General features: G+C 30.6%; 2 protein-coding genes across 2 annotated transcripts in view; one reads left to right on the forward strand and one right to left on the reverse strand.

Annotated features, from left to right (window-relative positions):
• LOC111705903 (uncharacterized) overlaps positions 1-2,252 on the forward strand; it is a 14,123-nt gene extending 11,871 nt beyond the window's left edge. The window contains exon 13 of the mRNA XM_023478606.1: positions 2,093-2,252. Within this exon, the coding sequence (XP_023334374.1) occupies positions 2,093-2,237 (145 nt within the window). The 3' untranslated portion in view covers positions 2,238-2,252. The remainder of the gene's footprint in view (positions 1-2,092) is intronic.
• Positions 2,253-3,327: 1,075 nt separating this feature from the next.
• Positions 3,328-14,244, reverse strand: LOC111705904 (myosin light chain kinase, smooth muscle). Its single transcript, XM_023478607.1, has 13 exons — positions 14,170-14,244; positions 12,615-12,709; positions 12,200-12,257; positions 10,675-10,778; positions 9,648-9,681; positions 8,517-8,576; positions 7,690-7,738; positions 6,984-7,047; positions 6,470-6,490; positions 6,288-6,378; positions 5,495-5,548; positions 4,069-4,172; positions 3,328-4,008 (listed from the first exon to the last, which is right to left on the reverse strand). Exons 2-13 carry the CDS (start codon positions 12,701-12,703, stop codon positions 3,978-3,980), a joined length of 759 nt encoding a protein of 252 aa, XP_023334375.1. The 5' UTR covers positions 12,704-12,709; positions 14,170-14,244; the 3' UTR covers positions 3,328-3,977.
• Between the last annotated feature and the right edge of the window lie 309 nt (positions 14,245-14,553).

A 14,553-nucleotide genomic window follows, 5' to 3' on the forward strand; every position in this document is an offset into this window, starting at 1 on the left:
TGTTTACATTTTTGTGCAGATTGACAAAGTGAAGAAGGTGCAGAATATGTCAAAATATCCCCCATCATTCTTAACAGAAGGGGGGAGGGGATGAATTTGCACCCCTTTAAATGCAAAATTTTGAAGCAGATGAAAGAGGTTAAAAACTCGAGAAAAAATGCTAGATATATATCATATCGATTGTTTAAGCTGATGTTTAAAAATTAGTGTTGGTCATAATTTTTTGGTCTTTTAAAACATCTACAAGTTCAAAAACTCAACGAAATATTTAAAATTCATTTTCAGAAAGTTTACTTTTTTAGAATAAAAAATGGGGTTGTTATGCTTAAATAAGCATATTTTAAACATATTTTAATAATCTTTATATATTATAAAAGAAAGCTGAAAGGAATAAATACTAATGGATTATACTAAAATTTTATTTGAGCCTCATAAAGGGTCTGTAAACCCTGAAAGGGACTGTAAACTCTTAAAGGAACTGTAAACTCAAAGGACTTTAAACTCTTAAAGGTACTGTAAACTCTTAAAGGGAATGTAAACTCTTTAAGGGACTGTAAACTCTTTAATGGTCGGTAAACTCTTAAAGGGTCTGTTAACTCTTAAAGGGTCTGTAAACTCTAAAAGGGTCAGTAAACTCTTCAAGGGACTGTAAACTCTTAAAGGGTCAGTAAACTCTTAAAGGGTCTGTAAACTCTTAAAGGGACTGTAAACTCTTAAAGGGTCAGTAAACTCTTAAAGGGTTGTAAACTCTTAAAGGGATTGTAAACTCTTAAAAGGTCTGTAAAATCTTAAAGTGACTGTAAACTCTTAAAGGGTTTGTAAACTTTTAAAGGGACTGTAAACTCTTAAAGGAACTTTAAACTCTTAAAGGGACTGTAAACTCTTAAAGTGACTGTAAACTCTTAAAGTGACTGTAAACTCTTAAAGGGACTGTAAACTCTTAAAGGATTAGTGTTAATGCTCTATACAATATAACCTCGTTACTAAAATCGACTAGGTAAAATGATTCCATTCTAAACATTTTAAAAGCAGCTTTGAAAAATACTTCTAAGCATGATTTTATTTAACTACACAAATACTGCAAAATGTATATTTAATGAAAGACTTGTTAAAAATCAAATCAGATGTGAGGGCTTGCGCTTGAAAACAGTAATGACCAGCATAACTAGCAATAAAAGTTGTCTTTGTCCAATCTTTAAAATAAATGTTGTTATGAATGTTAGAATTTTTAATTGTTAAAACATATCCAATATAATGAAAATCTTCAGTGACTTTCTTAATTAAATATGGAAAAAAGACTACTTTCATTCCGTTTTATTAGGGCGTGTATTGAAGTTTGATCATTTTGTTACTTAAAAGAAACTGTACGCGTAATTTAGAGCGACCCTAAATGCAAAATAACAATGCCAAAAACACAAAGGTATCCATAAAAGTTTTGTCTGATCAAGTAATATTCAGATATCAATGTTTATAATTTTAAAACCGGTTTTTTAAATTTATATAATATAGTATAATTATAATATCTTCCACAATATTGATCAGATAAAGCTTTCAAGGGTGCCTTTGTGAATTTGGCATTGCCAACATTGCATGGAGGGTTACTTGAAATTTCGCTAACAGTCACTTAAACAACTATGTATCCCTTACATAAATTATTATGTGCACTATATTGCATTTGTCTCCTTCTTTCTTCCCTTCTCTAACTGTATCTCAATTCCTCAATTCGCTTTTAAAATATCATTTGAATGATTTAACTTAAAAAATGTGTTAAGACTAGAATTTTATGGCGGTTTGCGCCTCCTTTCCTGTAAATAATTTTATCGTTTAAAGGGAGTGTTCACGAAAAATGAAAGTAGTATAGGCTTATGGCGAAAAATATTCGATGGTGATTGAAACTAATCTTACTTCTATCTGTTTCGTCTATAAAGAGAAAATTGCTAAAAACGACTTTTACTGAAGAACGTAGCGTCCATACAAATTTAGAAAGTTGCAATATACGACTCGTATCGTAAAATAATAAATTTAAACAAATCATTCAGATATCACAACCTAAAGTCATCGATTATTTTTCGACGCATTCGTATATATATAGATGGGAGAATACTGCCTGGAAACCTGATGATGAATGTTTAAAGAGTATTCACAAGCATGCACCACTATCACAGTTCTCTTACAAAGGTAGAAAAATTTTCATTATCAACTCCATCGTTTACAATTTGGGCTTCCAGTGGAAATAAGAAATATTTATTTTGAAAACTGCTCGTAAAAAAATTGATAGTTATATTGCGTTCACCTGTTGCGAAAATCCAATTTAACGATTGCGTAATGTACTCAAAAAGGTTGCAAAAAGGCCATTTATGATTTATACTCTAAGGATAAAATTATACACAGTTGAAAACGCACAATTATAACGTCGGTACACATGCCAATTTAAACGGCCGATGTACAGAAAATAAGTATAATTCCGCTAAAATTCTGGCGAGCAAAAGAAATTGCATTTTGAGTGAAAAAGCGCAAAATTTATTTTCTCGCATCAATCTAATTTTTTTAACTGAAACCATTTGACGTAATTTAACACTTGTTTAAACTGTAAATGAAAAATGAAAGTGGGTATATATTTAGCTCTTGATCGCGTGTCATGAAAGTTAAATCTGATGTTAATTTTGAAGCAGATGAAAGAGGTTAAAAACTCAAGAAAAAAATGCTAGATATATATCATATTGATTGTTTTAGCTAATATTTAATAATTAGAGTTGGTCATCAGTTTTTTGGTTCTTTTAAAACATCTACGAGTTAAAAAACTCGATGAAATATTTCAAATTTAAAATCATTTTTCAAAATTCGTTTTCTGAAAGTTTGCTTTTTTACGCTTTTTTTACGCTGCGGAAAATTAGAATGAATTATCCTCGTAACTGTCCATTGATAGAATGGCATTTCTGATTTACAACAGCACTCTTTAAAGCTTTGTCTGAAAAAGATATCTATGTTTTTGTTCTTGAAAACTGATTTCCTCATTTTTTGCTTTAGACCAATGGACAAATTATTAGAATTAAAGTTAGAAGTTAGAAAGGCAACGTTATCTTCCACATTATTGATTAGATTAAGGGTTTTATGGGTACCGTTGTAAATAGAGTATGACCCTCTTCAAATAGAGTGTTACTAAAATAACAATAAAAAAACTGTAATGTTTAAAGAAGACAACAATTATAATTCCATATCAAATTGAGGCAGTAGGTTTTCGTTTGTGCAAATACAGACTAGGACCAATTAGAATTAATGTTTACAATAAAAAATATTTAAGCAATTAGTTCTTTTTAAGTTTTGCACTTTTTAAGTACAACATATCACATAGTTTTCACAGGTTTACACAGCTGCACGAACGAGTAACATATATAACATATTTAAACATATTAATAAAATTGATAGGGAATATTCAAAATATAGGACAGTATGTATAATATTGTATAACGTTAGACAAATATTAAAACAGCAAAATTTGGCAACTTGAAAATACTTAACTTAAGTTCGAAAGCTTTCTAAGTTTAAGTATAGATCATATTGAAGTTAAATTAACAATATTTAACAATGAGAAAATGAGAATATTAAAAACATTAAATATTAAGTAGATAAAGAGAGTTTTATCAGAAAGTATTTTCATTCGATTTTTTCACTTCTCCGAACCGTTGATAGAACACCAATCACCATGCCTAAAATTTGTTGTTCTTAAACATTTCAAAACATCATCTGCTGAAATATATATTTGATTCGAGTCAATGCTGGTTACCCTCAACTTCTTCGCAAGTATGTTTACTGTGATAACGCTCAGAAAGCGTTTCAAAATGGCGGGACCAGCTTTCTCTTAATAGAGACAGCTGTCGCGTAATGGCTGAGGTAAAATGGCGGGATGAAGTATACAGTCCTGAATGTCCATTGGTTTGGGATTGATCCGCGTCAGGTTTGTGACGCGGGGAATTGCGTCATCTGTTGTCTGCTGACATTTTACGCATTCTAGAAATAATTTAGTAAATCTCGTGTAAAGTTATGTATCTAAAAGTATAACAAATATACCTGTTCATGGCAACAATGGCGTGATACCAGCGATGCCAACGCCGTCTGGCGAGGATTCCTTTCATCCAGGCAGTTTCTAGTGTATGCAGGACTTCAACATAAACCTGAAAAAAAGAATATTTCAATTCATTTGTTTATTTATTCATCCGAAGTGAATACAATAATCAGTAATATATTTTATCCTATAGTCAAAACTTTATTTTAGGCCATTGATTATTTGATGATAAATATAAAAAAGTTATAAGTCATTTATACGGCAAGGTGAGAATGACCTTATACTATATATATTGAAATTAACAATGCTTGATATTTGATATAAGTTTTAGGTCTGAGAATTCGAAGAATATAAGATTCAAGGAAAAAGAAATTGAAAATTTGAAGACTTCAGGTTTAAATTGTTTAGAAATTCCAATAAATGAAAAAAATAAGAAGAATATTTTAATTAATTTTTTTATTGATTCATCTGAAGTAAATACAATAATCAGTATAATCAATTTTATCCCATAGTCAAAAAATATTCTTATGAAATAATTAACAAGGAACAATTAAAACATATCACTTTGATTATATTTCTAATAATTTAAACCAAATTTTAGGTCATTGATTTTTTAATAAATATAAAAAAGTTACACGTTATTTATAAGGCAAGGTGAGAATGCCGTTATACTATATATCTAAATTACCAATGCTTGATATTTGAACCAATGCTAGATATTTGATATAAGTTTTAGGTCTGAGAATTCAAAGAATATAAGATTCAAGGAAAAAGAAATTGAAAATTTGAAGACTTCAGGTTTAAATTGTTTAGAAATTCCAATAAAAATAAAATTTTATTTTTGTTTTGAGTCTGGCTTTAACATGGCCATTGGACATGCTATATCCCTGAAAGTCTGATTTGATTTTTATATAATTCAGGCAGTGACAGTAAAATAAACAAATCAATTAAAACTTTCATAAGTTAAGATTTGTTACAGGAACACCTTCAGCTGTTAAACATTGCTTTTCAAGACGCAAGTTTTGCTTTGTGCATAAAGTTCAGGTGTAAATTTCTTTGAAAAACCAACCAAAATATTTTTTCTGTGATTTGTAAATGAATCATCAATTCATGTTTCGATTTTGCCTCTGGGCAATACACAGGCTCTTCTAGTAAAAAATATTTACGAAAAAAATACTTGATCTTGTTCTCAGTAGAAACCTTTATTTGCCGTAAAAATGTCAGAGATTAAGAGTTAAGAATTTTGTTTAAATTTCATTCTAAAATAAAACCATGAAAACCATGTGATTCTTGTTTCATAAAAATATATTCCTTTTATTACAGGTATAATGAATGCCTCAAATTATTTCTGAGATCAAAGACGACTTTGAAGTCTTCCATCAATTAAAGTAAAATAATAATTAAAAGGGATTGCGCATAAATTAAACTCACCCTGTTATCTGTCAACCAGGGATGTGCTAAACAGTCTGAAGCTGTCATTCTCTCCTGAAAAATAATTGGAATATCAGAAAGGGTGACCCCCTGGCCATATCCACAAAAAAATAAATAAAATATGAGACAAGGTGACCCCCTGGCCAAATCCACAATAAATATATAAAACATCCTGGCCAAAATCCACAAAAAAATAAATAAAATATCAGACAGGGTGATCCCCTCGCCAAATCCACAAAAAATAAATAAAATATCAGACAGGGTGACCCCCTAGCCAAATCCACAAAAACTAAATAAAATATCAGACAGGGTGACCCCCTGGACGAAATCCACAAAAAATAAATAAAATATCAGACAGGGTGACCCCCTGGCCAAATCCACAAAAAATAAATAAAATATCATCTCCATCTCCAAAAAATAATAAAACAAATTTGTGAAAATATCAGTAAAAAATGTATTCAGAATTTCAGACGTTATTGATTCTGTACACTTAACTAACCCAAATATTATAGTTAAGGAGCTCAATTAATTTAATTATCTCAACCTTGAAACCTTTTAGGGTCTTGTTTTAATTCTAGTGGGAAAATCAGAAAAATATGCTTTTAATCGTATTTTTCAAACAAAAATCTTGAGAAAAAAATCTTATAAACGTGCGAAATAACGTGCTACATTGTGAAGTGAGAACTAAATTTGATTAACAATACATCAAACTTTTCCAAAGCGATTAAAAAACTTTTAAAACAAATCCTAGTTTTAAAACTAAGAATGGATGGAAAGTAATAAAAGTTGTCACCTCTGGGTCTAGAACTAGGAGTGAAGAGATAAAATCTTTGGCGTTCTGTGAAATATTATTAAAGTTTTGAGCGTCAAATGAATATTCACAGCTATAGAACCCTCCACTGGTCCCTTTTCTTATTAGAATCCCCTCTTTAATCTTAATACGCATGAATTAGGCCTGATTGCTGATCAATATTCCTGAGGGTTTTGGCCATTGTTCTAGTAAGGAAAACAACTAATTTATATTTTCTACATTTAATATTGAACATACATTCAACTACTATTCATTAATTTATTCATTAATTTATTAGTTTATTGATTTATTCATTCATCAGTTTGTTGATTTATTAGTTTATTTATTCATTAGTTTATTAATTTATCAGTTCAGTAATTCATTATTTTATTCATTCATTAGTTTATTAATTCATTATTTTATAGAAATATTCATTTGTTCATTCGTTGATTAATAAATTTATCAATTCACCCATTCAGTTATTTATTTATTGATTTAATAATTTGTTTTTTTTTCTCTAATCTATTGGTTTATTAGTTTATTAATTTGTTGATTTTTTAAATGTTTTTATCATTTACTTATTTCCTCATTTTCTCATTTATTTGTTCATTTACTTATATTATCATCATTTAAAAAAAAACAAGATAATTATTTTCCATGAATAATGTTTCTTGAACTAAAGTGATTGTTGTTTTCTGCCTATATCTATTTCCAGCCCAAAATGGGGATAATCCACCCGAGACAAGGAGATAACTGATAACACCTAAAGATCACCATTTTTGTAGAAATATTAGCTTTGTGTCAATATTGTTTCCTTACTTGGATTCAATTATTGTCAAAACAGATGAACTCACTAGGTCAAAGGATTTTGTGATTATGGGACTAGCCTGAAATTATGACTATGGTCCTCGTGTTTTATGACCAATCAGGATAAAAAATGTTTTCAATTTATTTCTAGCAAAAAAATTCTCCAATATTAACAATAAAACCACGAATTTCGCTATTATAATTGTTTATTTTTGTATAGGAAGAAAAAATGGCTGCAGGTAAAGTAACAGCTTCAGCTAAAAGTATTTAACGTTTTAAGGCCAAGGAAAAGGGTCATTGGTTGTTCATGTACGAGCTAAGGTATAAGTGACATCTAAACACTACAATTTTATCATNTTCAGCTAAAAGTATTTAACGTTTTAAGGCCAAGGAAAAGGGTCATTGTTTTTTATGTATGAGCTAAGGTATAAGTGACATCTGAACACTACAATTATATCATTTTTTATGTACGAGGTAAGGTATAAGTGATTTCTAAACTCTACAGTTATATTATTTTTAAAAGGGGCGGTAAGCGCTCTGTTAGCTTAGCTTGAATAAAGATGAGATACAAAAAAATTTCTTGTATGTGATTGTGTACCTATTCCCCACATGTCACTAGCTGGGCAGGCAAACTTGCAATCCATCACCTTAATTGTAGTTTATTATTACGTACATAAAACATGTACAATGTATATCACGAACAGGCATACCCTTGTACAATACTTTGTACACAGTAGATACTTGCAATAGTTTCAACGGAGCTGTTAAATGAAGAAAGTACGTTAAAGGCACAGATTAGGTATTCACAGATAGGCTAAGCAGACCTATAGTTGTCCCGGCGCACCATGCTACATTTTCACGAAATGTGTTGGGCTGCCATCTAGCGACTACTTGTTGCATATAATACCCATTCGGGGGTTTGAGTTTTAAATATTTAAAGAATTACTCTAAATTTTAACATAAAACACAACATTTTGAATTTAGTCTAGTTTTAAAGGTTTTGTATTACGTATCCAAAGGATCATTAAATATCCCCTATATGCAGGCGTATGTTTTTTAAGTCGTGTACTTCAGTTGTACACAAATCAAATCAAATAAGAGTTTTAGGGACATCCTACTAACCACATATCCACCTCCAGATGAATTTACTAAATTAAGGAAGATTTGTGGGCTTGTGGAACATGCTGTAGAAAATATCGCATATTCTAGATTCTGCATATTCGGCTAAATTGTACGAACAAAACCAGACTTCATAACATCATTATCTTTAATCTATAGCTCAGTTTTAAGTGTAAACAACGATACACACCTACAAAATGTATTTTATTTTGCTGAATAAAGTACGCAAGCATTCTTTACAATGAAGCCATTGCTTTGATGATCGGCATTAAAAACCTTTTTTGTTGTCAACATCTAACAGATTACCTCCGGGCTCATATATTCCAGGGTCCCGCACATTTTCATCTTTATTTTGGTATCCCATCCCTACAATAGTATAATTATTATGATATGCTATCCATAAAATAGGAAAAATATTATGGTATCCCATCCCTACAATAGGATAAATATTATGGTGTCCCATCCCTATAACAAGATACATATTATGGTATCCCATTCCTACAATAGGATACATATTATGGTATCCCATCCCTACAATAAAATACATATTAAGGTATCCCATCCCTACAATAAGATAAATACTATAATATCCCATGCCTACAAAAGCATAAATACTATAATATCCCATCCCTACAATAGTATAAATAGTATGGTATCCCATCCCTGCAATAGTATAAATACTATAATATCCCATCCCTACAATAGTATAAATAGTATGGTATTCCATCCTTACGATAGTATAAATATCATGGAATCCCATCCCTACAATAGGATAAATATTATGGTATCCCATCCCTACGATAGGATAAATATTATGGTATCCCACCCCTACGATAGGATAAATATTATGGTATCCCATCCCTACGATAGTATAAATATCATGGAATCCCATCCCTACGATAGTATAAATATCATGGAATTCCATCCCTACGATAGGATAAATGTTATTGTATTCCATCCCTATAATAGGATAAACATTTTGGTATCCCATCCCTACAATAGAATACATATTTTGGTATCCCATCCCTACAATAGGATAAATATTATGGTATCCCATCCCTACAATATAATACATATTATGGTATTCCATTTCTACAATAGGATAAATATTATTGTATTCCATCCCTACAATAGGATACATATTTTGGTATCTCATCCCTACAATAGGATAAATATTATGGTATCCCATCCCTACAATAGAATACATATTATGGTTTCCAATCCATACAATAGGATAAATATTATGGTATCCCATCCCTACAATAGAATACAAATTATGGTTTCCAATCCATACAATTTAACATATTTTGGTTTCCAATCTCTACAATTTAACATATTATGATTGATATAATTCTATCTCAAAAATATGAAAATATACCAATTTTAAATATAAAAATTATTTCTGTAGAACTTTCTTGAACTAAAGAAAAAACTCACCGGTAACTGTTCCGCTAATCCAAAATCTATTATCCTAGAAAAAGAAATGATTTAAGAAAATTTAAGTTTTTCAACTATGTAACCAGCAGTTCATAATACCATTGTATTGAAGGTTTCCAACGCAAGTAGATTTTACTTGTGCGCAATTGCAAGCCCTGTAAACTCCTCGCAATTCGAGAACAGTTGCGCGGAATTCCGCGAAACGGAATTCCGATTGGAAACCATAATAGTAGTTTACTTGGATAAAATCATGAGAACTAGTAATTAAGACAGGAAATTATTTTCTTGAAGAGTGGGGGTAATTCTTAAAAATATTAATCCCTGGATCAAGAGTTTATATATTATATATTTAGCATGGTAATGTGCCAAGGGAAATGTTTTGATTAAATAATTGTACAAATCTTCCAATTACATCTCCCCAGGGGTGTACAGTGTAGTACTGTGTACAGTGTAGTGTATGTAGAGTGAAAAAGTTAATTACTTTCAATTGTAATTTCATTAGTTCATAAAATCATTAGTTCCCCCTCCGCCTCCCCCTTTCCATACACAGCTGTCCTGAAGCGTTATTAGGTTTAACTTCTAATACCAAAAAAACCGCTAGGTGCATATCTGGAGGTTACTTGGAAGTTATTTCACAATTGCAATATAAATGTTTAGAGCTACTTTTTGGAAATAACTTTCATTTTAATAGATTTTAGTCGTAGCAAATAATTTCCTAGACTTAACCATATTTTTTCTTACAATAATCCATATTGATTAGCGCGAGCAGTCGCATTAATTTCTATACTTTGTTGCTAGCTCGGGACCCCAGTCATAGTTATTCCCACCGTTTACCCGCACTTTGTCGTAAATTACGATTTTCCTCCACAAAAGTCGAGTGTCGACCTATTCAACTTATATCTCTAAACCAAGCTAAGAAAATTACCGTAGTTCTCCCGAGTTACCAAATCAAAACTCATCGGTCCGGGGGTTCTTGTGTTATGATCGGACAAACAAACAGAGATTACAACTTTATATGTATAAATACCTGAGATTATAATCATCGTTCGGGTTTGCAAAGATGATATTGAAGGGTTTAAGATCCAGATGTATTATCCGTTTACTGTGGATAAACTGAATACCTCGGACAACCTTCACAATTAGGTTCACAGAAAATCATGTAAAATCATTGCAAAAATATCTTAAAATGAATATTCAAAATTTTACAACTCATAATTGTTAAATCCAAATATAAGGCGCATTAAGTTAAATATATACAGAGAGACCAATATAACTGTGGAATAGCAAAATGATATTTCAGCAACGTCATGTGTAGGGTTGTTAATCGTTTTTGAAAACGATTGTTAGACGATCGTTTTTGTGTCGTTTTCCGATCGTTTCGTTTTTGGAAGAAAATATCATTTTTAAAAACGACCCACCAGTTTTGAACATTTAAAAAACGAATAACGATCGTTTTTTTATGCAATTGTTTAAAAAAAAGCAACTTTCGAATTTAGAGAATTAGCGATATAGGTGAGATATTGGTTAATCTCTCAGAATAAAGCATAAGGTAAACTCCGTTAAATCAAAGAAGTGATCATTTTATACTTAACATTGGTCGTTATATTTCACATAGGCAGCTGTTGTACATTTGAATTTCCGAGTCGGGTCAACCATTCCGGCCCATAGTTTGTACTTTACCTAGCTCTATGTACAAGACTAGCCGGTGCAACAAGGTTGACGCGGTCAGACTTTATGCTTCATATAGGTTGAATTTACTTTTACTAAAGGGGCAGAGGTGCGTGATTTTTTTGTTTTAGAAACAACTTGTTAAATATTAAAAAAAATTAAATTTGATTTATTTGAAGCAGGGTTTGTTTATCAGAATATTGTATACCAAGGGGAATAAAGTTGAAATATTGTTTACATCAAAATGTAAATTTATGAAAATTCATTAAACATGATAATCACATTTTCTCATTAAACAAACCCTACAGGGATGGATATATAGTCAGATAGATAGATATTTAGTTAGCACACTAGATAGTTAGAAAGATGGATAGACAGACAGAAAGTTGGTAAGAAATCAAGATACTTTGTAGGATGGAAAGATAGTTTGGATAGTTAGATAGATAAATAGATAGATAAATAGATAGATATATAGATAGATAGATAGATTGATAGTTACGATAGACTCTCAGTTGGTTAAAAACTTTGATAGTTAGCTCGATACCCAGATGCTAAGATAATGAATAGACAATTTGATATATTGTAGATAGTAGATGAAGAGATTAAAGAATAATAACAAATTTAAAAAATTTGATTGAATTTTGTGTTTTTCAAATTTATGCGACATTACTGCTAATTTTAAGCCCCCCCCCCCCCTCTCCTTGTTTGATGGATTAAATAATAAACAATTGTTTAATGATTTTGTAAACAAAAATGTCTTCAGAATTTAAGATTGGTTAATTATGGGAGTAAGAAGTATAAATAAAAATGGGATCTTACACAAATATCTTTGTTCAGTTCTTCCCAAAAATCCTGATAATTCTTTTCTTCCCTCAGTAGATTACCTGTCTCATGAATATCTGGCATTTCCGTTCTGTCAATGTAAAATCATCACTGGCAGTTCTAAACATTAATATTATCATCATTATCATCATTATCATTATTATAATCAGTATCATACTTATCATCATTATCATACTAATAATCATTATCATCATTATCATCATTATCATACTTATAATCATTAGCATCATTATCATCATTATCATCATTATCATAATTATATCATTATCATCATTATTATCATTATTATCATCCTTATCATCCTTATCATCCTTATCATCCTTGTCATCTTTATCATCATCATCATCCTTATCATCATTATCATAATTCTCATCATTATCATCAATATCATTATTATCATCATTGTCATAAGGTCTCCTCCTGAAAAGTATTCTGTGACCATAAACTATCATATACCTTGTAACAAGGTCTCCTCCTGAAAGGTATTCTGTAACCAGGACACTCTGAAGAGAGCTCTCATATAAGCCCAGTAACTGAACCACCATGGCAGACTAAATAAAATATATTTGTTAAAAAGTTATTGCAATCTAAGACCATCAAAAAATAGACATATATAGTGGTATATTCAACGCTCACTCTTCATTGTATAGAATGTATCTAGAACGACTTTTAAAAACATTTTTTCTATCATAAAATATTTCAAAATTAAAGAATAGTTAAGACTATTACAATTGAGCTAGTTAAAGATGAAAGTAAAGAGTCACATAAGGTTGTATAATAAGGTGGTTTTCTCTAATCGCGCTCCAATATAAGGAAAATGTTGTATCCTAAGATTGATAGATAAAAACCACATATGACGTCACTGATTTTAGAGGCAAGAGTGACATCATATGAGGTTTTTATCTATCTATCTTAGGAAACGACATTTTCCATACATTGGTGCGCATTAAGAGTGCGTAGGTTTATTAGTTCCAAAACTAACACTTAGCCACTGATTGATAGAAATGGGTAAATCTGCAAAGTTATCTTTATTAAGCATATATCTTTAAATCCAACCCGAGCTGAACAAAACTACACCATACATTTCTAAGAAATGACTAAAACTATTTATTCAAACAAGAAATCTCATTTTTAAACTAATATTAAGGTGTAATAGTTAGTTTTTGATGATTCTTGTTTTCATTTTCGAACAAATCCCTATTTTGAAACAATTACCGAATTTCAGCTCATTTCGCGTTTTTAAAACATATCCTGGTTTTGAGACAATTTCTCGAATTCATATTAATGTCAATTTTTAAGTATTTACGCACTTACGTCACAAAACAAGATTTTTTGATAAGGTAAAACATAAACAAAATAGAAAATAAAAACATATTGTTCTTTTGTAATTTAAAAACATTACGGCATTTAGAAACAAAATATTAATTTCCATTTGTTCTTGCAATATAGATTTAACTAGAAATGCGGGAAATTGATTGTTTAAAATGCAAGGAAACTAAATTATTCTCTTATTTAACAAATAAAATGTGAAAACTTAGATTTTAAACATAATTAATTTAGGGTTCATAAAATAACTTTTACTTTCAGTGATTCATTTTGTAAGTTAAGAAAAATGAGTTTGGTTATGAATTGTGGATTATACTCAAAAACGGGAAAGTGGGGTTTGTCTCAAAACAAAACAATGATTCAAATTCAGGATATGTTCGAAAATGGAAAACCTGACATTGTCTTGAAAACGGTCAAGGGTTTTAATATTTGAAGAACTCCTCACATAATTTTGATTTTAGAAAATAGTTTAAAATTCGGAATTGTTGTCCTTGTTATGCTTAATAAAATGTTGGTTTTAGTTTTTACTCTCGACTTTTACTCTCTATATGGGCCGGGATCCTAACACCTCAGTCTTTCAATTTGTGTCCATTTCTCATACTCAGTGTTTGAAATGGCCCAAGTGTTAGTTTGGGAACTAATGTCCCCTGGAGTAAACTGACTTATTCTACGACCTTAGATTTACCTGAATCAGTTTCCTGAGAATACTGGCCTCCTGTCTAACCTTCCCCTTCTCCTGCCGTAGGTACTTTGCAGCAGCTATTTAGCTGAAGCTGAAGTGCACGGCGTTGCCTGTGAATTTACAGAAACATTTTTTTTAAATATATAATTTTGATTTTTCTAGCCTTTGTTTCCCCAAGGGTATACATTGGTTTTATCAAAAAATGTCAGCCAATTAGGTCCAGCCGTTTGATCAGCTATAGCTAATATACATATAATATATATATATATATACTTAAGGGTGTAAGGGAGCAAAGAGCTTTAATATATGGGAAGAAGATGGTTTGTCTAATTTTTTTGTTGGTATGTTTCCAATTTACATCAAAGTCCCACGTGACCCCAGGGTTGG

The sequence above is a fragment of the Eurytemora carolleeae genome, unplaced genomic scaffold (genome assembly GCF_000591075.1).
Source record: "Eurytemora carolleeae unplaced genomic scaffold, Eaff_2.0 scaffold649, whole genome shotgun sequence".
Lineage (NCBI taxonomy): Eukaryota > Metazoa > Arthropoda > Copepoda > Calanoida > Temoridae > Eurytemora > Eurytemora carolleeae.